Genomic DNA, 26,243 nt, shown 5'->3' on the forward strand with positions numbered 1-26,243 from the left:
AAGGCCCAGAGAAGGGAGTAGATAATTCCCCCACTCACACAGATAACTGGTGATGGGGTGCAAGAGATGGAAAACCCTTTCCACTAACATAATGACAGTCCAAACCACAGTCATCTGAAAACCACACTTAAGAGATTTCCCACACATATGAGCATAATATGTGCTCGTTGTATTTCTTCAAATTTACTTTAAATGTACTTAGGAAAAAAATTGGTACCACTAAAATAAGTTATCATGTATTAATAATCTCAAATATAAATAAATATACATAAATATACTATATTAGAAGCCATAGTTTATACTAGACGAAGCCTCTCGGGCTGAGATTTCTAGTCTGTGATTTAGAATGGGAATAAGCAGGCTGATGAGGTCATTCAGCACGTGTGTATCAGGAGGCCCAGGTTGAGCCCTGACACTACATGGTCCCCCCAGAGACTGCCAGGAGCAATTTTAAGCGTAGAACTGGTAGTAGTCCCTGAGCAAAAGCATAGATAAATAAATTAGTCAGTTGTTGATAAGCAAGTGCAGAGATGTACTATAGAACCCACCAGCAACAAACCGAGGCTTTCTTCTTGGAATAATTTGAATAGAAGGAAAAGTAGAGGGGGAAAGCAACTTTTCTTTAAGTGACAAATACTACTTAATGCCTTTCAAATGTATCACTTAAAATTATGAAGGCATTTGACTGTATGAGACCTCCATCATTAAGTCAGACACAGAGAACAGTTCCTACACATTTATGACACTGTTTAAGACAGGCAACTTAGATGTCCAGTTGTTTGAGAGAGCATTAAAGATTAAAAAAAAATAGCTGGTTACTTTCCCCAGAAATTCTGATTACAATGTCTCAGGATATACTTGGGACTCATAATTCGCTGAAGTAGTCCAAATGAGTTTCTAATTTGGATCTGTCATCCCGTTGATCATCAATTTTGCTTGAGCAGGCACCAGTAACATCTTCATTGTGAGACTTGTTGTTACTGTTTTTGGCATATCCAATACACCATGGGTAGCTTGCCAGGCTCTACCCTGCAGACAGGATACTTTCGGTAGCTTGCTGGGCTCTCCCAGAGGGGCAGAAGAATCGAACCCGGGTCAGCCGCGTACAAGGCAAATGCCCTACCCGCTGTAGTATAGCTCCAGCCCATAGCTATCTTAAAATAGAATATATATATGTATATATATATATATTGCTTTTTGGGTCACACCCAGTGTTGCACAGGGGTTACTCCTGGCTCATGCACTCCTGGCGGTGCTCGGGGGACCATATGGGATGCTGGGAATCGAACCCGGGTCGGCCGTGTGCAAGGCAAACGCCCTACCCACTGTGCTATTGCTCCAGCCCAATTTGGATCTCAGATTTATAATCTCCACTTGAGACTTTGGAAACAGCCTCTAAGGAAGCCCACCTTCTTTACTTTCCAAATGTGACTTTGCTTGACTTCCTTTTATGGAATTTTCTGCATCAAAAAGAATATGTATGTGTTCCCACCCCCCCCCCCACCCCCGCCCAATCTCTATTCTGATCTTTAAAAATAGACCAGAAACTTTCTAAAGGTATTTTTTGGGGAATGGTGCAAGTGTCAGGGATCCCAGGCAGGGTCTCATGCCGGGCACGTGCTTTGAGCATTCTGCCCGGTCTCAAAAAGTCTTTCCCAAATGTCTGCCCTTAATAGTGTTTATGAAGTGTGCAGAATGTTGAATTCAATAAATAGTTCACAGTGATGGAAGAAGGAAAACAGTGATGCCTCAAAACCATCTGGCACTATTAATTATAACAATATTTATTTAAAAGATACTTTAGTATTTCCAACTATAATTCCAAGAATTACATAGCGTAAATAATCTTTACCGTTGAATTTTATTTGAAGCGAGCCTAATAAAAGCACGTGGCTCACTATTGTTTTCTACATATCTATAGGTCGGATAGTCTATTTTGGACTGTTCTCTAAGACAATCTTTTCCCAGATATGATATTTGTAATGAAGCAATGAAGCAAATTTTAACTGTGGTCTTTGGAAACCAGTGAAAACAGGTCCGCGAATTATCTGTTTCTTTCCAGCGCTCCAGATTGCATTTATTGGAGCCTGCCAATAAATTTTAGCCTCCCATCATGATGGCTCTTCAGGCTGTCCACACAAGAGAATGCTTTGAAAACCCATTTTACGATTTTCCTGATATAGTAGCCTTAGTAGAGAAAAGGAAATGAATAAATAAAACCATAGGACTCATTCTGAAATGGCTCCAAATCAATCGCCTAATGCAAAGCTGACTTAATAAGATAATATCCAATCTCTTCTGTCATCTACCCAATTTTTTTCGTACCAATTTGCATTTAAATGATAAATTTATGGCCCCAGAAAGTGGTGTTTTTATAACAATGAATCAGAAAAGCTTCAGTTTTTAAATTCATTGAGATGCAGGCAGAGAACAGTCCACTGGGCAGGTACCCCTTACTGGTGACAGTAGGCGCAACAGAATATCATAGAATATGAGAGCGCAGTGAGAACCACAGAGTTCCTCACGGGTCCGAGTCCTTAGCGCATCAGCACCTTACTCGCCACTGCCCGCCTCCTCCTGCTGTCAGAGCATCCCTGGCAACATTCGTCAAGGTTTGGTGTTGCCAGATTGTGGGAATTTAGACACGTTGCAAAACCTTCACAACGTACTGTAAACTTTCCCACAGTAAAAAAAAAAAAAAAGTCTCCAGGCAAAATTGCCAGTATTACAGAAGTTAAAAGAATCTACTTTATTTCAGTCCATTTCAAATGTAACTAATGTCCAGAAGGAAAAAAAGAAAAGATGCTTGTCCTTTTATTAAAACTCTGGCACACAAATAATTTGTCCATTTTTATATTAGCATGCATAACATCATGACATTAGGATTTAGCGTAGTGGTTCAGGGAAATATTTTGGAGTAAGCCACTATCAATATTTAGCATTTACTTAATCATCGTAAGACAAAGACAATCAGCCTCTCTGAATCTTCAGTTTCCTCATCTGTAAAACGGGATTTATTAATCTTTCACAGGATTATTATTATAAAGAGTATTTGTGACAATGTGTAGACATAGTCTCCAGTGTTTGGCATGCACTCTGGAAGTGGTAAATATTAATAAAAGTGTTGATATATGCATTATTTTCAAAGTTAAAAGTTATTCACAGATCTTTTGGCAGTGCTTGCTTGTATGTTTTACACGCTCTAGCACATAGAATGAAATCCCACCCTAGAAAGAGGGTATTCTTCACCGAGGGCCGCTTCATGTTAGAAGTCACATTGTTAAAGCAAGACAGTCATTTTTTCAGCATCCACTAGCTGTAAAATCTCTAGCCAACCAGCTTCTTCAAAGTTTGTTAGTTACTTCTTAGACTGAAAAACTTAGAGTCATCTCTATTCAATGAAATAAAAATGGGTCCTCTAACAGTACAGAGTCCGTGGTTTCCTTTTTGAACCCAGGATGGAGTGTTAGAGATCTGATTGCAGAGAACCTCTATTGTGTCAGCACCGTGAATAATGCCACTCTATTTCTTATCAAGAATCCCCCTGCTTTTCAACTAGAATTCTAAAGGTGTTTTTTTTTTTTTCCAAAAAGAGGCACATACAATCAACCTAGTATTGTTGGCTTCTCTTGGAAAATCAGTCACTAGGAGAGGAATTCACTTTTTTAAACCACCTTGTGGTGGCTCCCTAGAGACAGAATCAGCATGTTCGATCACCCGCAGTGGTTCTTGTACCCTGCTCTGTCCTGAGGGAGACATGAGAAAGGAAGCAAGGCCAGTAGGAGCCCTTGGCAGCTTCCTTGGCATTCTTCTGCATTTTCTTTTCACTTCTCTGTCTTAATTGTCCAGAAATCCTATTTTAATAAGTTCTCAATGTCCATCCTGATACCAAAACCATGGTTCTCAAAGACAGCAAAGTATCCATGGTTGCATGACATATTCAACAAAACCTCAGAGATGATCTAAGTTGTTTGTTTGGTTTTTTTAATCCTTAACCAGTGTATGTCCTCCTATACTGGCCAGTGGAAAAGCCATATGAAAACAAAAAGCTGGTTTTGCATCGGTCCATTTATTAAGCTCAGGATCTTTTTACCTGAGCAAATCTGCCTGCCTACACATCAGTCTCTGGCTGATGGACCCTCACACAGTGCTCTTCGTGCAGCAGGTTGAATTGTAAAATGCTGGAGGTGTTTAAATAACTCCACACTGACAAGAGTTCTGCTGAGAGCTTTTCCCCAAATTTATTCTGGGCAGTTAAAAAATTCATGACATCTCTCAGTGTGAAGAGAGCCCTTTGCTTACCCTGCATTCCTCTACTTGAATGTGTGTTTTCCTTATAGCATTTTCTGTATAGCATTAGCTCCTAATTATAATTTCTTTGTAGCATTAGCTCCCACTTGAAGTAGCTCATGCCTTCAAATTCTAAGTTCTCTCTTACCTTTTCAACATTATCATTTTTTTCTGGTTTATTTTTTGCCATAACTTAGAATATACATATATGAGAATTTAGTTACTCCCGAGTTTTGCCACCTTGATTCTTGCATAGCCAAGATGCTTTCAGTATCCTTATTTTATAAAGAAACAAGCAGCCACCAGTTTTCCGATTAAAAACCACACCAAAAATACCTGTTTGGGGTGTTGTGTATTTGCATTCCTTGGTATGCAAGCCTCTGTGTCAAGCTCTGTGTTGTCTTGTCCATTGTGCCTAGTTTTCTGTTATGCAAAGTGACTAAGATCTCTTAAACATGTTTATTTCTAGTTTTTAGAATTCGATAATTTTAATGATAGACTAAGAAAGAAGATGTGACTGCTTAGAAGTGCGGTGCTTTATTAGCACCAGTCTTTCTATAGACCAGTAGCATTAATCTATATCCAATTAACTTTAACCAGCAATCCTAATCTAGTGGCATCACTCGACTTAATTAGCACATTCTCTACTTTGTCTTCCAGATTTTTTATAAAGATATTAAACAAAATGGGACCCAATATCGATCCTTGTGGGACCCTACTGGAAACCTCTCCCCAACTAGACGGACTACCAATTACGATTTCTCTCTGTATACGGTTAGATAGCCAGTTTTTAATCCATTTATGTGTATTTTTGTTGGAGCCATTTTGTTTAGCTGTTCCCTTAAAAGTAACGTATTGGGGTCTTTGCAGATAACCAGTGGACTTGTGTCTTCAGAGACTTGGGATTAAGTTAATGTTTTCATAAGAACTAAATGGGTTTTTCTGGGTATGTTTTTTTAATAGGCTATGACAAATCTAAGCTTCAGTGTCCCGCTGAGTCATTACTGTTGCACAAGTGGGTCATATTTTGAGGTTGCTCTTTATTTGTTTTGACAGGATAGAATGTCATTATTTGCTGTGTCTTAGTTTTCTTGTTGTGTTTCTTTTGGTGAGTGGAATAAGTGGAGACTTCCACAGCACTCCTGTCAGTTGACTTATAACTGAGGAACCTATATTATCTGTCCTAGACTACTAATGTGTGTCTAGTTATGTTTGCACCAAGGTTTTATTGCTTTATCGTTGCATATTTCACCAGTAGCTATTGTCATGGTGACCCATCCCTATTGTAATAATAGGTCAGAAAAAAAATTAGATTGTTCCTTATCAAAACTTTTCATTTAACTTAAATCCAAAGAGAACTCTACTTTTTAGATATTTGGGTATAATATTAAGAGTTTTATTTCTAAATCTGCATGCATGTGCAGTTTTTAATTTGAAAATTGTTATGAATGCCACCCTTCAAATTGGAGGGAGAGGGAAGAAGGGGGAAGGAGAGGAGAAGGGGAATTGGATAAAGAATCCATCTTAATCACTTCACCAATTCTAGATAGTTTATTTTTCATTTATTGTTGAGGCCTGAATTGTATTTAATGCTGATGAATCTTTTCTAAGAGGACTTGATGCCAGATGAGTTTCTAAAAATAAGTACTTCTCTTTAATTTTAAAGACTGGACCCCTTGCTCCTTTGTACTTTATTGTTAATCGGTTGGGTATCTAGTATTATTAACTTAATACCTGCTACTTTGTCTTGATATTTAAGTTTCTTTTTTTAACTCTTTGTAGTACTATATGTATAGTAACATAGTCCATAACTGATATAAGGTAGATTACAGAGATGTTCAGAACTTGGTTAACCACTGCCTGGCTCCTCCTTGGTCAGAAGTGTCACCTCCTACTTTGCCTGTTCTCTCAGACTGTCTCACTGGTGTTATTGCTGTTGTTTCTGACCGTGGCTACTCTGGCTAAAACCAGAGTATAATGGTTTGATTGAGCTGTCTTTAGGTAGAATTCTCATCACTGAGAAGAAAAGACGTTTGATTATAGAAGTTTGCATTTTTGATATATACAAAATAGAATGTTGCATTATTTCAAAACCACAAAGTATTCTACCTGATTGATATAATGACTGTGTAAGTTTACCTGAAAGTTCAGGAAGAGTTTCAGATTGCAAGGATACTTCAAAGTAAATTCGTTTCTTTGGTGCGTAATATTTTGTACTTGGCTTTTAAAAAGCTGTTGATATTTTCTGATGGCATGATCTGTATCATGTGCAAAGCTCTCTGTTTCATAAAACATCAGGTCAATCAGAGTGACCAGTGGTTTACATGGAACTTGGACGCATAATGTCTTTGGCTTTTATAGGCTTCTTGGATATGTTTCTGTTCTGCCCTCTGAGTTCTCTGTTAAATTCATACGTAGAATAAGAAATAAGGACTAGTGTTCAGCAGTGCCAACAGCGAGCTGACTCCTAAGCCTGTAGTCTATAAAAGCCCTGAAGTGTATGTGACAGCTCTCAGAGGCAGTCATGGCACCAAACGTAGTGACCTGAATTCCCCGTCACTCTTGGTCCTGTATGAGCTTTGTGACACTAGACATGTTTAACCTGTCTATCCTTCAGATGCCTCAGCTAAAAACAGAAACACTCATTTCTGTCTCATGGAACGACTGAAGGATTAAATGAGATTATGAGGTTATGGGCTGTATGCTCTGTCAAGCAGTGAATGGTCAGTGAATAAATGGTGTCAAGGAGCACGTTTCTCAGATGGTTTTCCTCCTTTTCAAAAGAACTCTCACTATTTTTTCTGATTATCTATCTAATTCATGATTAGTTCTTAAAAAACTATAAAAGGTGGTGAAATCAATAGGAACCTAGTAATTAAAAACATGACTTTTTTCACATAGTGACATGCTTTTATATAAGTAATTGCAATTATACTCTCATAAATTTGAATGCTATTATTTTCACTTATCTTTCCATATTTAAGTATATGTTTCATCCTTTCTAATACCAAACATCTTTGATTGAATGTATAACTGTAATTTATAAAATGAGTACATGTAGTTAGATATTTCCATTGTCTGCACTCTCTCCAAAAGTCATAGAGAAAATAGAAAACAATTTTTAAAAAGCAACACATAATTAAAACTGAGGCCACAGACGGGCAGTAGCCTTATAACAACACGGGGTCTGTATTGTACAGGCAGAACCAGAGGAATCTAGTGGAGCTTTGTTTGAGAAAATGAGAAAACACAGTGGCAATGCCTGCATTTAAATAAGCATCTAAACAAAGAATAGCAGATCCACGGGGAAATGATCCAATATAGAAGATGGAGATAGAGACAGGTGAATGCAGAGATAGAAAGGGAGAGTAGTGGAAGAGAGACTTGACCCATGTATGTAAAACAGAAAAGGGGAAATATTGTGGAGAAAATGGAAAAAAATTAGGGATCCAAAGAAATTTTAAACATTTTTTTCTCACCAAAAATAGAGAATTTGAAATAATATATCTTGGATAAGATAGCATTAAGAAAATAGTGATATAACAAGAAAGAGAACAATTTAGAAAAAATCAAGGCAATAATACAAAGTTTAAAGAAATTTAAAAAACAAAAGATGAGGTAAAAGGAAGATAACAGAAAGAGAACCAGCTTGGCAAAAAATCAAGGCAGTAACAATTCCAGCTTAAGAAATCATGCCAAACGTAGAGGTAAGGCAGTGTGCAGATAGCGACCAGTTAGAGAAACAGAATGTGATACAGGGCAGAACACTGACCGATAAAATCATGGTGATGGTTAAGCCTGGAATAGAAATAGTATTTAAATCTGATACCAACAGCTGCTTAAATGATGTTAACCAAACTGAAGTCTTTTTGAGTACACTCACTCTGTTTTCTTGGACACTTACAGATAGTATGTTCCCATGCGTGTTCTCAAGTTATAGTAAGTGGGGAGATGATGAATGAGTAAAACATAACAAAAGGGGAATGAAGAAAGATGCAGAAGATGTCGGTTTAGCTGGGTACCACAAATAAGGATAAGGAGAACTTAAGACCACACTTAGAGCAGAAACGATGGTAATAGAGCTGGGGACACAGCAGTGGTGTGGCAAGCATGTGCCCATCACGGGCTGGGCCCTGTGTTCAGTGTCAGCTTCCCTCTCCCTTTACAGCACCGCCAGCCAGGTGTGGCACCTGAGCTCTGCTAGTGTGGCCATTGGAGAAAAGATTCAAAGAGGAAATGAGATGATAGGGAATTAAGACGATCTGATTAGGGCATATACAAACTCTCCTGTCAAAAGAATCAAGTTCTCAGAGGCCAAAGAGATAGTATGGGGTGGGGCACTTGCCTGGCACATGGTCAACACAAGCTCAGTTCTTGGCACCGCCTGTGGTCCCTCAGCTGCCAGCAGGAGTGATCCCTGAGTGCAGAGCCAAGAGCAAGCCCTAAGCACTGTTGGCTGTGGCCTTAAAAACAAGCAAAACAATTTTAATAAAATTCTAATATTGAATCGGTGAACTTAACTAAAATGATTTTTTTTTTTTTTGCTTTTTGGGTCACACCCAGCATTGCACAGGGGTTACTCCTGGCTCTGCACTCAGGAACTACCCGTGGCAGTGCTTAGGGGACCATATGGGATGCTGGGAATTGAACCCGGGTTGGCCACGTGCAAGGCAAATGCCCTACCCACTGTGCTATTGCTCCAGCCCCTAAAATGATACTAATAAGAAATACTTTTCAATTTAAGGCATTGAAAGATATTCTGAATCATAACAAACACAAATGAGTCAAATAAAATTTTGAAGAAAATTGAGGATTGACTATTGTTACAGTGTGAGATTGAATTTAAGGTAAAAAAAATACTCTCGAAGCATTTTATAATAATTTAAATATGAAATAAATATATTGTCATTAATAATGCAGTTCAAACATAAATGACATCCAAATAAGGTGGTATGAAAATTTTAATGACAGAAAGAAATGCCTGCATAATATGATTCTTATTATTCAGATAAACTCGCTTGTATACAATTTATGTCAAAGGTGTAATTAAAGTTAAATTGAAGAATGAACCCTTAGAAAACAATGGCAATGTGAAATGCATAATTAATCCTAAGGGGTCTGATTAAAATAGTAACAACAAAAATAAGTCATAGCTTCAACTACATTTCTATTTTTTTAAGTTCATAAATGTCCAATTAAAATATTGCAAAAGGATTAACAAAACATCTAATAGAAGCAGAAGGAAATAACCAAGATCCATTATAAGTTAAATTAGAAAACCGAGACCAAAAAATGTACAAATAAGTCAGAGTTCTTTTAAAAACGTAGCTGAACAAGGAAATAAAGTTTACTAAAGAAGCCAAGGAGAGTCAATATTTCTGCACCAAAACAACAAATAAAATGTAATCGTAATTATTCATTCGAGGTGAAATTAAATGAGAATTATGTCAACATATTTTAAAAATATGAATTAAAGCATGGAGTCCCTAGAAGATATAAGGAGCTAACTGACCCTAGGAGAAAGCAAACACAAACCAGACCAGTCACTTCAAAGGGCAAAGAAGTCTGACTCCTGCTCCGAAGGCGCCTCTAGGCCAGAAGGCTTCAAAATAATCCTGTCAAGCATTAAAAAACCACATTTTTGCAGTGGTATTTCATCTCACAAATCCCTCCAGAAAGAAGACAAAACTTTCAAATGATTCTTAAAATAGGATGGCATAAATAAGGTGTCAAAACCATGTCTCAAAAAAATAAACAAATAAAAACAAAGCCATGGTTCTTCTCACGAGGCTCACTGGAGAAGGCGGGGAATTATATTATGGGAAGGGCTGGGCCACACCAGCTGCACCCAGAGCTTCCCCCTGACTCTGTACCCAGAGGTCACTCCTGGAGGCGAGTGGGGGACCCGGTGCAGTGCTGGGGAGCAAAGCAAGCACCTCACCTGCCGTGTCGTCTCTTTAGCCCTGAGGGGCGAAATTTTAAACAGACATAGAATTTAGAGACTACTGAAAACAAACTACAAAATTACTATGTAGCATCACTGCAAAGGAAAATATAATTTACCATATTAATAAGCTGAAAGTGTTCAGTAGATGTAGGGAAGGCTATTTTTTTAATTAATTTATTTTTATAAAGTTGTTCATGATGGTTTATTGCATTCAATATTCCAACACCATTCCCACCACCATTGCACCATCCCACCAAGATTATTTCCAATTTTCCCACCCACCACTCAAACCAATAACGGGCCCTAAGTAATTTTATATTGCTTGTTATAAATGATTGACTAATAATGATCAAAAAGTGTTTCCTTAGAATAAAGTGTGGGAAGATTGTTCTATTTCACCATGGGGCCATTAAGCCCTTGTATAAGAGATCAGTAACATGGTTACAGGTTGGTCCTTGTGGGAAAGGCTATTAAACAATTCATGCTGGTTATAAATTTCCTTGCCATGGATTTCTCTGATTCTCTTTATCTGGCTAAAGCTCTGTCTCTTTGCCTCTTGCTAGGATGGAGCAGTTCATATTGTTTGTCAAAATTATTAGCCATTGAAATACTTGAGCAAGAAATACTAATGTTGGAAAGAGAGACACATGTAATTTACTTCCTATGGAAGAATTTTTTTATTAGAGCAAGGTTCATGAGAATTCAGTGGAAAGAAGTTTATCAACAATATGACAAGTTAGGGGGTGTCTCCACAGTTCCTATTTTACAGCAAATAAAGGGAAGAAAGGTACCCTTTGCCAAAAAATAAATATTAACTAAAGAAAACTTTAGCTTTTTAAAAAATATATAACATTTAAAGAAAATTGGCCCCTCTAAATCATGAGTTCAGTGTTATCCCACTGGATTACCTAATGGCTTCATTTGGGTTTAGTTTCTTCAGTTGTTTCTCTAGAGATCTGAGACAGTACTTCTGAAGTTTATTTGAGAGAAATATGTGAATGCATATATAATTCTAAGAAAAGTAATGGTAAGAATAGCTCAAACAGAAGTTAAATGAACATAAAAACCAGTGATTAATGCAGGATAGCACTGAAATAAATAACACAAAAATTGACATAGAAGCATAGTAGAAGTTTTTAGTGAAAGTCTTTTTTCATATTAGAAGCATGTTAATTGTCTAATAAACAGCAGTGAGCAGCTGGCTGATCACCAGGAATATCTAATGCATTGGGAATATCTAAATGGATGCCATACATATAGGTACTGTTTGCAAGGATGACTTCTAGATTAGATATCTTGATTTTTTTTAACTGAAAGTTAAATAAAAGGCAAAAAACATGTATCTATATGTTTACATGAATTAGGTAAGAGAATGCCATAAATCTGTAATACCAAAAAGGATATACCTGACATGTAACATTATTATCATTTCCTTATTTTTTTTAAACAAATTTTATTTATTTATTTTTGCTTTTTGGGTCACACCCGGCAATGCACAGGGGTTACTCCTGGCTCTGCACTCAGGAATCACCCCTGGCGGTGCTCAGGGGACCATACGGGATGCTGGGAATCGAACCCGGGTCGGCCGCGTGCAAGGCAAACGCCCTACCCGCTGTGCTATTGCTCCAGCCCCCATTTCCTTATTTTTATATATATTTATCAAGCAATCCTTAACTTTCCAGAGTGAATATAATTTTTTCATTTTTCTAATTGGATTTTTAAAGCACGAGGTTATTTTTATTTACATTATAGTTAGGATATAAGAAAAAACACCTGAATGTCTTTATTCTTGAGAAAAACTATTTTATAATCATTTTTTGGTACATCTGCCACATCTCTTTATATTTCTTTATATACATATCTTCTTTTTCACTTTCCCTTCTGGAGCATTCATTATTAATTGCTCTTTGCAGGTTATAATGGATAAAAATCTTACTTTTGCATTTTCTCATTTCTTAACCAGTTATCTTTTATACATTTATGGGCTTTTTGAATTGGCTGATAACTGCCAATTTTCATTCTTAACTGTTTTTTGTATTCAGTTTTAAGACTTCTAAATATAAATATGTTAAATAATTATTACATATAAAATACTGTATGTACATTTTGAAGGTATTTTTCCCAAAACTCTCATGCCATTACAAGTTTTAAAATATTTAATCATCTGATTATTTGTACTTCAGTAATTAGATTTTCTGAAATCAATAACAGCTCTTCTCAAGCTTCTAGCTTAATAATATACTTTTTATTGAAAGCTTTTTCTACCTATACTTTATTATTTCATATTACCATGAGTAGCCAACATATTGTTGGTTCAAAATAATGGCCAACTTTATAATATTTTCCAAGGATAAAACCAAATAGCATAAGAATTTTAGATAATCTTTTTTCTGCTGTGTACTTTTGGAGAGTGGGTGATAGTGTTTTTTCAGTAATGTCTGAATTGTGAAAATTAGTATTTATTCACTTTAAGATTTAAGAAAGTAAGGGCTGGAGCGATAGCACAGCGGGTAGGGCATTTGCCTTGCACGCGGCCAACCTGGGTTCGATTTCCAGCATCCCATATGGTTCCCTGAGCACCACCAGGAGTAATTTCTGAGTACAGAGCCAGGAGTAACCCCTGTGCATCACCAGGTGTGACCCAAAAAGCCAAAAAAAAAAATTAAGAAAGTACACGCATTTCTCACCAGTTTGCCAGTCTTATTCCTCTGTTACTCTCTCTCTCTCTTCTCTCTCTCTCTCTCTCTCTCTCTCTCTCTCACACACACACACACACACACACACACACATGCCAGAAAAAAAACCTAACCTATCTATTATATCCATGACTATACGGACTACAAACCCAATTCCTAGGTTGAAGGTGTGGCTCAGCAATAGAGTTCTTGGATTACTTGTATTAAGTTCCAGATTTAATTCCTGGCACTGCCTGTCTCCTCCCTCAAAAAAAAAAATCCTACTTTTGCCAGTACTTCAGTACTTCATCAATCTTTTGACCATGTGAGTTATACATGCTCATTATTAGAAATTGTTTCTTATGTTGTATTCTAATAGCTGTTGCTGTCAGACTTTAGGAATGAAGAAAATATGAAAGAAACCAAGAGAAGATCTGTCTGGGCTGCACAGAAATGCTGTCCAGCTCCCTTGTACCAGAGAATCAAAATCTCAGGGTCATATTTAGTCCTAGACACCTTGAGTAGTTTCCCAGTCATGGGCATACCTACATGAATACTATTCATTTCCTCCTACCACTAGGGTCTGTGAGTTAGATGAATTAACTAACTTAGTGCAGAGACTGAAACTCAGAACGTCAGGATTCTAGTCTCAACTCTGACACTTAACAAGTCATATTTGTAGTACCAGACAAACCAGTCAGCTTTGTCAATGAAAGGAGGTGATCCTATCCCGCATCTTATCCACCTTAAGGAATATGTAATCCTAGGATGTTTACTGAATCTTTCTGACTGGAATTCATGTCTGTTCTGTAAAACATGCTATTATTTCTTTTTCAAATAATTGCTATTGAATTTAATATTCACAAGTATTCACACAATATATAGTGAAGAAATAAATGTAAGAATTTGGAGAAATTATTATTTGTTCAAAACATTATAGTAATTTTTCTCTTAAAAAATGTGGAGAAAGTTTATCCAAGAAAAATATTACAAAATATTTTTCTGTAGAAACAACTTAAGGTGCTTCAGACTTAACTCCTGTCCTAAAATTGACAATCTAAAAAGCTATACTTTGTACATTGGTTAGATTAGAAGATAAATTAATCTAAACTTATGTCCTAAGAAGTATAAAACCCAGTAGATCTGTTTCTTAGATGATCATAACCATTTGCCCGGGTGCAGTATTTGTTCGTGTCTGTTTCTTGTCATACCTAACCTTTCACTATCTTAGAAGCAACCAAATACCATAGTATAGGTCAAATTCACCTCTCCTACAGAGGTGATGGAACAGACACCAAGGAATTATCTGATGGAAAACATTCCCAGGCTCAGAGCCCTTTGAATCCCTTCACCTTGTACCTTTCCGGCACCTGGCTCACTTCTCAAAGGGGCCCCATCTTCCAATCCAGGGAACCTGCCGTTCTGCCCGCCCATCGAGAGAGAACAGGAGGAACCTCACTTCCTGTGACTCATGCCCCTCCAATTAGACCCTTTCCTAGAATGAAGATCACACCAGGAGTTTCAATTTTAAAAATTATGCTCTTCCTGTCATAATACCTTGGTTACTTGCTAGACTTAGCAGGAAAAGTTGATATGTAACACTTTGTGGTTTTTCAAACCGGGTAATAAATCTTTGTATCTTTGGATGCTCAATCCTATTCTAAAATTGAAACTCTCACACTGTGTCTGCATCTGTGCCGTGTTGTTACATCAGTGGCAGGGCTTAGATCACTTTGTAGTGGATGATTAACATTGTTTCTAAGGAAATGTGTAGTGATTTTCCATTTTAAGACTAGCATGTGTGGTGATTTTCCATTTTGATTATCATAATAATTAGAAATTATTGTGATACTCATCTATACATATTTAGTTTCTTTACGTTCTGCTTTCTAAATACCTATCAATAAGTTGATGGTGGAGGGGCCGGAGCGATAGCACAGCAGGTAAGGCATTTGCCTTGCACTCGGCCGACCTGGGTTCGATCCCTGGCATCCCATATGGTCCCCCAAGCACCGCCAGGAGTAATTCCTGAGTGCAAAGCCAGGAGTAACCCCTGAGCATCGCTGGGTCTGACCCAAAAAGCAAAATAAATAAATAAATAAATAAATAAATAAATAAATAAATAAATAAATAAATAAATAAGTTGATGGTGGATAGTTGAAGTTGATCTTATTCTGGAGATGTGGTTAGCTAGCTGGTGCTGTGAATATAGCTATTACTAAGAAAACTCTGGAAAGATTATGAACTGTTTGTTGAAAACAAGGAATAAAAATAGCTGTTTTCCGTGAGTAGCTTTGGGACTCAAGTACAGATATTAATTTTTTATTCACCGTCTTTCTATTAATATTAAATTATTTTGTTAAAATAGTAACAATTCCTCTAGCAAGCCCCGTGTTGCTAAAGAAACGAGGAATTTTTTATGGCCTCTGTTGAGAAGAGGTTTGCAGACTGGCTTGATGCGTGTTTAATTTTGGCAAAGGGCATCTAGGGAGACATAACAAGAATGGACCCTGACATAATTTTGAAATCTCCATCAGCCATAAACAAGCTGACTCTCACCCTCGCAACACTGGAGTTAGCGTCTGCTGCGGAAAACTTCTGGAAGCTGTACTGATTTCACGGCGCCAGGGCAGACTGCCCCCAGACTCACAGCCCACCTGCTCCCACTCCCGCCCCGGGCCACCCCTCAATCCTGAAGGACAAGCCTGCTCCCCCGAAGGCCTGCCTGAGAGCACCTTCAAGGGGAAACACTTCTCTGTAGATAACCCCCCCGCCCACATCCAGCTGTGCCCACCCAGGGTCACGGGCTGTTGGGGTCATTGGCTAAGCATGTTGCCCCCGTTGCTTAAGGCAAGGGCTGCATTTTTTTTTTTTGCTTTTTTTTTTGGGTCACACCCAATGATGCTCAGGGGTAACTCCTGGCTTTGCACTCAGGAATTACTCCTGGCGGTGCTTGGAGGACCATATGGGATGCCGAGGATCGAACCCGGGTCAGCCGCATGCAAGGCAAACGCCCTACCCGCTGTGCTATCACTCCGGCCCCATGGGCTGCATTTTCTCTTGAGGCTTTCAGCCACACTTTGCTCCTGTCGTCATAAGGCGTGTGGGACTCGCGTTCATGCATCAAGTACTTGTTCATTGATTTCTTCTGGAGAACAGCTTGAGATAAGAGCACAGGTGGACATGGCCTAATTGGGCCTGCTTGGCGTGGGGGTGGAGATGTCCCAGGGTTCAAGCCCTGGATGAGCTTTGTGAGCGTGGGGAAAAGCTTGAGCACCTCGTTCCCCCCGTCTAGGACATACAGCACAGGGGTCGTTGGGGCAGGGTGAGAGAGTAGTCCAATCTTCATCACTGGAGAAGCTGGACTACGACTCAGAGGCCTGGTATGAAAGCGCTCGGGGAGAGAGCTTCCTGTTTCTCGGCCTTTGTTCCGAACTCCAGAAGCGCTGGCTCTCTCCATCTGTAACAGACTGATCAGGGGCCTGAGATCATCATAGCCAACAGGGCATGGAAGGGCTGATGCATGTGCCCAGTGTCAGCGTTGTTACCTTCAGGTGCACTTTTAGGAGAATCATGTTCACGGGATGGGAGTTTATGAGGAGGCCGTCTGCCACGCCGGGAGGTGCATGCTCTGGTAGAGAGCTATAGTCTTTTAGCCCTGGGGAGAAGATAGATGGAAAGGATCCTCAGATTTTATAAGTGAAGAAATTGATACCCAGAGGGGTCCCGGGGTGGCTTGTCCAAGAACAGCCAGCACTCCCATTACAGGGACCAGAGGTGTCCCGTGAAACGCCTCCTTCCCTTAACATTTCGTCCCGCCTGGGCCTGCATTCTTCTTTGCCCCCTGGCATCGTCCCTCTAGAGTTCTTTGAGAAATGCTAGTGAACGGAAGCCTTTCCGGTGAAGAGGAGCCAGCGCTACCCTGCTCCCACCCACTGCGTGACGCTAAGCAAGCACTCCCCTTCCAGAATGCCAATTGTAGCTTTCAAGAACAGCACCCAGAGTGCATTGGTGCTTCACTGCACAGGGTTTCTGCTCCGCTCTGCCCCGTGGCAGCCATCTAGAGGAGGTCATCCTCAGCCAGCATCCCTGGGGCTCCAGGACTCTGCAGAATACAGATGGCCAGCTTCCCCCTCAGCTCTCCAGATCAGAAGGGCTCACGCCCTCCAGCCCACACTTAGGCAGACTCTTCTAACCATTTCCAGTGCTCACCACAAGTCTGAGCTTGCTGAGCTGCTTGGCAATGTGACCATCTTCTAAACATCTAACTGATGAGGAAAACCGAGGCCCAGAGAACAGTAACACCGAGTCACATAGGTCGTCAGAGGCAGATGAATCCAGCACTCTCTCTCCCAGGCGGTCACGAGTGGGCACAGAGTCTAGCTGGTGTTATTCAGGCCGGCAGCTGGCCTTGATGTCTCTCCTGTCTCCCTAGCTGCGTGCCTGTCTTCATTGTTCTGTGACACCTGCAGTCTTCGAGCTGAGGCTCACTGGGTGTCAGAATGACCTGGCAGTGTCCGGTTCACGGCAGTGCCGCAGACGGTACGGGGGGCCTGTGGCACCCACCCCTCGCTGGAGAGTTGCTGGTGTCCTTGGCTAAAGGCACAGAAGCCGTCCCCACTGGCCAAGGGTCCCGAGCCGAGGCAGCTTTCCTCATCCTGCAGCGTCTCTGCTCGCAGGTAGTTAATGCAGCCTCTAAGCACAAAAGCCGCTTCTGTGTGACGCCCCCACAGCCCTGGCCGTAGGAGGATCAAGCCTCCCTTTGGTGCGCTGAGGAGAGCTACTTAAAGTGCTTGGAAAATTCCTTTTTCTTTCCCCCCCCCTTTTTTTTTTTAATATAAGAAATCCAGCAGTCATTGACTTTGAGAACTTTAAGGGATTTAAGAGATCACCTGACCCAGTGCTTCTCAAAGTAGCATGAAACTAGGGTGAGGCTTCAGATTCTGCAGTTCGGTTTTCTTCTTCCCTTTGTGGTCTCCTAGTCAACGCTCAGGGGCCCTGGGGTCCACTCCCAGCAGTGCTGGGCCAGCCAACCTATAAGGGCTTAATTCTGGCTCAAGGGCACAGAACATTCAGACCCTCCTGTGCCAGGGACCACAGTGGTCATCCCTGTGGGGCTGGGGGGGTCTTTGGGGTACTCTTGGCAGTGCTCAGGAGATTGAATTGGGTCCCATGCCTGCAGAGCACGTGCCCCAGATCTCTGTGCTGTCTCCCCAACCCCGAGGTTCTACATTTCTTTTTCTTTATTTTTTTTTGCTTTTTGGGTCACACCTGGCAATGCACAGGGGTTACTCCTGGCTCTGCACTCAGGAAGCACTCTTGGCAGTACTCAGGGGACCCTATGGGATGCTGGGAATCGAACCCGGGTCGGCCTCGTGCAAGGCAAACGCCCTACCCGCAGTGCTATCGCTCCAGCCCCGAGGTTCTACATTTCTAACCAACTTCCCATGAGGCCAAAGCTGTAGCTCTCTGGAGCGCCTGAGATAGCAAAGACCCAAGCTCAGGAACGGAAATGAGTCAGACCTCGAATGCCAGCCCCAGTCAATTCCCACGGCTGCTGCCTTGTCGACTGTCACTATCCAAGGAGGCACCTCCGTCTGGTTCAGGAAATAGAAATCTCTCCATGTTTATGTGCAGGGATGGGAATCCCTACATGCTCAAGGTCATAGAAGTTCGTTAGTAATGGAACTGGGGCTGCACAGCAGGAATGGAGACCTTGATTTCTCTGAGTGAAACATTGTCATCACGAGCTACATGTGAAACTGTTTGAAAAATCTCTCCTTGGTTCTTTACTGAAAGAACTGGCCACAGAGTCCAATTTAGAGTCGAGAAGTCAGGACACTCTTTAGTTCAGCCTCTGAAAGATTCTGCAACTTTGGAAAAAGTATTTTAGTATTTCTCTGGGCCTTAGTTTTGTGATCCCAAGATGAGGCCGTACATTTCCGGTCTTTGCAATTCATTGTGCTGTTGCGAAGAGCGGTGCTGAAGAGACAGGAAAGCTGCTGGATAAAGCATGCTGGAATGCCACAGGGTTGCATTCACATAGGAGCAAGTTGAACTTCGCTCACAAGATGACCGAATTCAGAAAAGAAAAAATAATAATAGCCATGACCTTAGCATTGCCTTCAGTCAGACTTTATCTGGAATGATTAGAAATGACTCTCACATTTTATTAATGGGGTTCTTCTGATTTACCTTCTTTCCACGAACCTGGCGAGGCAAAGCGTGCTTAGAGGCACAAAAGAGAGAGGCAGAGAGAAAGGTCGAGCAGCCAGACTCTGCTCGGAGCTCTTGTTTGCAGAGAGGCCTGGGGGGCCAGGAGCGACCCGGCTCCCTGTCCCCCACTCGCAGCTGGGAAGGGGGCTTTATTTTTTAATTTTTAACCCCAAGCCTCCCTCAAACCATTTCTTCCTTTTCATGGGCTCAGAAGCTCTTTCCCATCTCTGAGGTCCCTGGACGGGGTGGGGCGGGGGACGGGGATGGCATGTGGGCTGGAGAGTCCCCTGCCCTCTCCTGAGACAGGTTTCCTCCTGGTGCTGGTGACAGTCTTCTCTGTGCCTCTGCAAGGAGCCAACTGGAAAATAGGGCAAGTGCAGCCTCCATCCCTCTGTGCACAGAGCATCGTCTGCCTTTGGTTCCGGGTCTCACTGCGCCCCCCACCTGATGGTGGACCCCTTAACTACCTTAGTGGATCCTTTGTGTCACCCTAAAATAGACCTTCTCTAGGGCTGGAGCAATAGCACAGCGGGGAGGGCGTTTGCCTTGCACGCGGTCAACCCGGGCTCGATTCCCAGCATCCCATTTGGTCCCCTGAGCACCGCCAGGGTTAATTCCTGAGTGCAGAGCCAGGAGTGACCCCTGTGCATCGCTGGTGTGACCCAAAAAAAAGCAAAAAAATAAATAAATAAAATAAAATAAAATAGACCTTCTCCGTGAACCGCAGCTGCCCGTCAGGGGTGTCAATTGAACTGAAAGCTAAGGAAGCTGAAGCCTGGTTAAGCTCAGGAGCTTGCCCGGGACACACAGCTAATTAATAGAGGATCTAGACAGTCGAGCTCCTTCCCAAACTCATGTTTGCCAGACTTAATTTTACAGTACAGCTGGGCTCCTCCACACTGAAATTTGAATTTTGAAAGCACAGCGATGAGCTGCAAAGTGTAATCTCATAGTACCATCCTAATGAAGTTCTCTGACGAGCGCCCGTTTCGTTTGTTTTGGAGGGAGAGATGCATTTCCCCAGAAGAAATTAAACTGAAACTCCATGAGAAAACTCGGTTCTGTCCAAGGGCCCAGATCTGCTGTTCCATACTTCCAGATGTGTTTAGTCACCTCCTGCCTCTGCCCTCCGCAGGGGTAAGGGGGAGACACACAAGATCCCCAAATGTAGCTTTAGGAAGACTCAGCCCTCCTGCTCTCTGCTCCGGCCTGTGAAAAGTGAAGTCTCGGCATTTGGTCCTTCCGGGGACTCTGAACTCCAGATTCAGGGCAGGTCAAGACCCACAGCCAGTGCTCACCTCCCCGGCTGCCCTGGGCTCCTCTGCGCTCTTGCTTCTGTGCTCTTAGGAGAGTTGAGGGGCCTCCGTATTATGCCTCCTCTTGCCCCTGGCACACCACGAGGGCAGTGTGTGTTGCCCCAGGGGTTTCTCAGTCGAGTATGTGAGCTTCTTCGTGCCCGCAGGATCCAAGTACTGGGCGCAGATTACAGTGCTCGCCTGAGGGAGCTCGCTTAACCCTTCCAGCATGGTGGATGCTCTTAGCTCCATTTTACAGTGGGAAAACCAAGGCTCGGGAAGGCACCAGCCATGCCGAGGCGGGGTAGTGTGCTGTCAGCCCAAGTTCCCCGGGTGGGACGGGTCCACGGAGCACTGAGCACTGAGCTGTGCTACCGAAACCGTGGCCCCCAGGAGAGTGGGCCCTTCCTGCAACTCTGCACGGTTCCCGGGGTGCAGAGGAAAAGACGCCAAGTCCCTGTGTAGCCACTTAAGAGTGGACTAGGAGCCTGTGTTTCACAGACGGTCCTCTGAGGAGGCAGGAGCTCTCGTGCTGGCTAACTTTGACGAGAAGCGTTGTGTGGGCACAGGGGCTGCCCTGGCCACCCCCTTCTGCTTTTCCCACACACCAGACTGTTCTGTGTCCCTCCCCAACCTTGCAGGCACCTTCTCGCCTGCCCCCACTCCTGTGCCCTGTCCCCGTCTCCCTTCAGCTGCCCGGTGGGTGTCCGCTTCCTCCGAAAGAAGAGAGAAATGGACTCTCCCAGGTCCTCGTGTCGCACCCGTTTAGATAAAAGTGGCTGAGTGCAGACCTCAGATCCCTGCTTTCCTCCCTGTGTTCCTTTCAGCAAAGGAACAGTTTTTCCAGAACCTCATTTTGCTGGTCTCTGAGGCAAGAGCTAGCTCTTGAAAGGATCTACCACAAAGGATTATGCTAAGAATAGGCACTAATCCACACACAGTGCTTCTCACTAAGCCTGGAGTCTACTTATTATGCATGCCCGGTGGGATTGTCTGCTAAGTCTCCAGATTCTTCTTGAGATCCTAGAGAACTCACTGAATGCCTTAAAAAAAAAGACACATCCTAAGGAACAGATGCCTCAGTGGCACACAGTAATCAACAGAAATTAGGGAACTGAGGGAAGGTCTCTGCATTGCTCTAGAGAAAGGGAACCCGAGGGAGTGACAGAGGACCAGGTTATTTCTCAATGGAAGGAACATTTGACCTGAGGTCTGAAAGATGCAAAATGTACCCAGGAAGGATGGGTCCCCGACCCCCATGATGAGCCCAATGTCAGAAATTCTTGGTGCTACTCAAGCGGGAGGCATTTTCTTCTTAGTAACACTCCTGCTAAGGAACTGGACATTTTCAATTCTCTTGCGGCCGTAGCTAACCAGCTCCAGTTTGTTGCCGTGTCCTTGGGAGCCGCTGCTCTGCCTGTGTCACATACGGTCTGTGCTCACAAGCACACACGGTCTCTTCCGCCATTTCCGTTTCTTCATGCTGGTTCTGCTCTTACCCGTCTATTTTCTTAAGCAGGTCCCTAGATGCCTGACTAGTTAGTGGCCCAAGTGTGTAAACTCTCCCTAGGACTCAGCGATCCACACGCATCAGGGATCTGCTCATCGGCCCACTGCTATTCAGGAGGCTCGTTTCAGCACCTCACCCCCCGCCTTTCAAGAACCAAATGATGCAAAAGTCATTGGCCGAGGCCCCTGCGTCTCTGTGGGGGTCAGCTTGCTACTTCCCTCTGATGGCCTTTCTGCCTCGCACTCCCGGGTCCTGCCCACATGGTCTGCATGAGGTCACCTCTCTGGTTTCTTGGCCAAATTAAGTGAAAAGCAATAGGAGGCCACAGCTAAAGGCCACGGATGGTGGGGCCGAGAGTGCCTCTGAGGCACATGAGTGCCGTTGGGAAGTATCTGGCTGGGTTTTTTGAATTTCGTGTGCTAAGAAATTCTCTTTTGCAAGTTAGCATCTTCCAGAAAGAAGGAATTTTCAAAATTTTAGGTTAAATTTTAGGTTAACCTAAATTTTAGGTTAAAATTTAGCTTAAAATATTAAAGCCCTGGGGCTGGAGCTCCGTGCAGCCGACCTGGGTTCGATTCCTGGCACTGCGTAGGGTCCCCCGGTCTGCCAGGAGTGATCCATGAATGCAACACCAAACACAAGTATGAGAGCCTTGGCTAAGCAGGACAGAAACCAAACCTTCGCTCTTGCTTCCAGCTGAAGGGAAGGCTGACAAGGACAGAAGCAGCGCGGTTCCACGGGGCCAGGTTTTCCCTCTCTGCTTTAGGGCACAAGGTTGGGATCCATTTGGAAGCACAGACTCAGTGTCCCCACGTCTAGGATGGTTTAGTTTGCAACTTTAATTCAATCCTGACCTCTACTAAGTTCACAGGTTGATCAGTGGCTTTATTTATTACCTGCTGGGCTGGATTTTAGCCGATTATGAGAGGTGGGAGCAGCAGGGGCGGGAAGAAACAGACCACCCACCCACCCACTGTTGCCTTGTTCTCCTTGACACTATGCGTGAGTCCCGAGGGAGAGGGTTGGCTCTCTTGGGCAGAGTCACCAGCTTCCCGCACCCCCTACCCTGAGTGTTAGGGATGCTTCCAAGTCTTAAGAAACAAACAAAACTCCTCCCTTGAAGACAGCCTGAGAAAGTGACTCGTTAGCACGGCGTCCATAGCCGTCTGCAGCAAGTCGTCCCTCTGCTTTGACCCAGCAAAACCATCAGGTCAGGGGTCCCTTTACAGCTGGAGATTAGAGTGAGTTAGATAAAAACTAAACCAGAACAAGCCTTCACCTCTGCAGGTCAACTGCCAAGCGGTAGAACATTTTTCACGTCTAAGAATTGGGGGAGTAGATTCTCACCACTTCGCTGAAATTTGTTCAAAGAGGGAGTTTAGTGGGAAGCTAGTTGTAAAGTCTCGCTCTATCCCATACACCTGAGCATCCCAAGTCACATAGTGGGGCTCCTTCCCGTTGTGTGAAAAAAATGACCTGTGAGAGGAAGTCATGAAATTTGCATACAAGTGGATCAGCATGGAAAGTATCATGCTAAGTGAAATGAGTCAGAAAGAGAGAGACAGACATAGAAAGATCACACTCATCCGTGGAATATAAAGTAGCAGAATGGGAGACTAACACCCAAGAGTAGTAGAGATAAGAACCAGGAAGTCTGCCCCACAGCTTGGAAACCGGCCTCACGCTGGGGGAAAAGGCAGCTCAGATAGAGAAGGGAACACCAAGTAAAGGGTGTTGGGAGGACCCATTTGGGTTGAAAGATGCGTGCCAAAAGTAGACTATAGACCAAACATGATGGCCACTCAATACCTCTATTGCAAACTACAACACCCAAAAGGAGAGAGAACAAAAGGGAAAGCCCTGCCGCAGAGGCAGGGTGGGGTGGTGGGGGTTGGGGTGGGGGTGGTGAGAGGGATACTGGGATAGTTGGTGGAGGTGAATGGGCACTGGTGGAGGGATGGGTAAACAATCACTGTATGACTGAAATGCAAACATGAAAGTTCATAGGTTTATATAAAAGAAAAATGACCTTTGAAATTAGTAGAACAAAAATATTTTTCTTCACTTTTATCACTTCAAGGGAATTTTAAATCTGATCCCAATTTCTTAGTATTTTTTCAGATAATTATTATGACTCCTGACTTGCAAATTTTATTGAAACTGGTAACGTGTATTTTATTAAATTATAAAAAGAATCCCCAAAATGATTTTACCGGCCCTTAAAAATAAATTATTCAATTTACCATATATTCGGTTAATTGTGCTTTATTGTTATTAAATTACCCCAAATTTAGCACTCTTCCTTCTATCTCAATTTGAATATTATTTTAAAAATCAGTGATCAGTAGCTTTTCTACTGTTCTTAATGACTTCCACACAGATATAATACATAGGCAGAAAGGAATCATTTTCTCAAATTAATTTGAGACTGTGAGAATAAAAGGAGTGGAAGAGATTAAGATGCAGACAATTAGGAGTGCTCCTTAGGGACCTTCCGAGCCCGGAGATAGGGCAGAATTTGCTGCAGTGAGGCCCACACGGCTGGAGGGATCCAGGGTCCAGACCCCGAGTCCCAGTTGGCCGCGGACTTGTGCCAGGTGAAGTTTTCCGACCCAGAATTCCGCCAGTGCCATATGCTGAGAGACTCTTGGGCCAGGGACCTGAGTCCCATGACATTCTCCCTTAGGCCCTGGTGGACCCGGAGAGTGGACCCCATTTTCAAACATGCTGCTAAAGCAGTTTGTTATATATATATATATTATATATATATCAGTTCTATATTTAATGGGACAGTTTGAAAAGCATATTTTTGATAGTTAAATATCAAGAGAAATGTGATGCTTATGGCCTGAACCCGTGAATGTGATTTTAGCCACTGTGTCTAAATGTCTGGGCGCATTTGCCATGCAGACTGTCCCCACTTAGCCTGAGCAAGGCAGTGGAACGCTGATGCTGGGAAACTCGTCCATCCAGGGTGACGAGTTTAATCAGTAAAGTAGTTAGGGCAAGTCTCAGACATGCCCCTGACCCAGGTTTGATTCCTGGGGACCCCAGCCCCTCTGGAGTCACAGCGTCCTTGGAACCATGGGCTCAGTTGGTAGAGGAGATAATGAGGGAGATAATGTCCCACGCATTGCTAAATAATAATTTAGTCCCAGGTCTTCTGAACATTGCTTTGGGAGGTCCACCCCCCCCAAAAAAAAAATCAGTGTTTCTCCAAATTCCAGCATTTCTTTCTTCATGTCACCTTGACAACACTCAATGCCGTCAGGTAAAGCCATACTTCGGACTGTCTCATTAAACTGTCACCGTCACTGTCATTCCATTGCTCATCAATTTGTTCGAGCGGGCACCAGTAACATCTCTCATTGAGAGACTTATCGTTACTGTTTTTGGCATATCCAATATGCCACGGGTAGCTTGCCAAGGTCTGCTGTGTGGGCGCGATACTCTCGGTAGCTTGCCAGTCTCTCCGAGAGGGGCGAAGGAATTGAACACGGGTCAGCCGCGTGAAAGGCAAATGCCCTACCGCTGTGCTATCACTAACTGCAAAATTCTGAGGAATCGGGGGAGGGGGGCGCAGGGGGAGAAAAACATTTCAGATATAGTTAGGTTCTTTTCTATTTTTTATTTTTTAATGCCGGTCCTTGATTTTTGTTTTTGTTTTTGTTTTGTGGCATTGGGCACTCAGCGGCCAAGTACCCTGCCTCTGAGCTTTATTTCCCCAAATGAGTTTTCTAATGGTTGGTCTTATCGTAAAGTCCCTCCAGAGACCCTAGTTATCAGGAGCTGCTGCATGTGAATGGAAGCTGGGAACAGGGCCCCCCCGGTGTTGGGGGGCTTTGTTGGACTATGCAGGTCTGCATAAGAGCTCCCTGTGATGGGAATTTGTCCACAGAGAATGACACGTGATTCGGTCTCTTCCCAGCTTCCCCTCATTTATCAACAAAATTCTTGAGGTAGCTGGAAGAGATGAAAATGCCAAGACAGAAAAAAATATGGAAAATATTTTGACAGGTTGCCCAGTATAGATGCCACAGTGGTGTTGATGCTGATAGCAACATTCTCCTTCATTGGCGTGCTAGTCCACAGAGAACAAGGCTGTGGGTGCTCTCCTGTCTCCGGTGCCCAGGCAGAGTGAGCGCCAGGAAGACATCCATCAGCAGTGGAGATACCCAGGGTCAGAGGTTGGCCAAAGCCGTGGGACAGTGACACTCTCACCCATTTTCTGAACTTTAGCTGTTGCAGCACAGGCTGACGGAAGGCGTTCCCAGACACAACTCATACTTGAAGCAAGCCACAAAATCTTG

General features: G+C 42.7%; 1 protein-coding gene across 2 annotated transcripts in view; it reads left to right on the plus strand.

Moving 5' to 3' along the window:
- Positions 1 to 26,243, plus strand: part of GABRB2 (gamma-aminobutyric acid type A receptor subunit beta2) — a 204,964-nt gene that overhangs the window by 167,166 nt on the left and 11,555 nt on the right. The window contains exon 9 of one of the 2 annotated variants that reach the window (XM_004611462.2): positions 4,951 to 5,064. The exons of the other annotated variant lie outside the window; for it this stretch is intronic. Within the exon in view, the coding sequence (XP_004611519.1) occupies positions 4,951 to 5,064 (114 nt within the window). The remainder of the gene's footprint in view (positions 1 to 4,950; positions 5,065 to 26,243) is intronic. 2 annotated transcript variants of the gene reach the window in all.

The sequence above is a fragment of the Sorex araneus genome, chromosome 2, assembly GCF_027595985.1.
Source record: "Sorex araneus isolate mSorAra2 chromosome 2, mSorAra2.pri, whole genome shotgun sequence".
In the NCBI taxonomy this organism is placed as follows: Eukaryota; Metazoa; Chordata; class Mammalia; order Eulipotyphla; family Soricidae; genus Sorex; species Sorex araneus.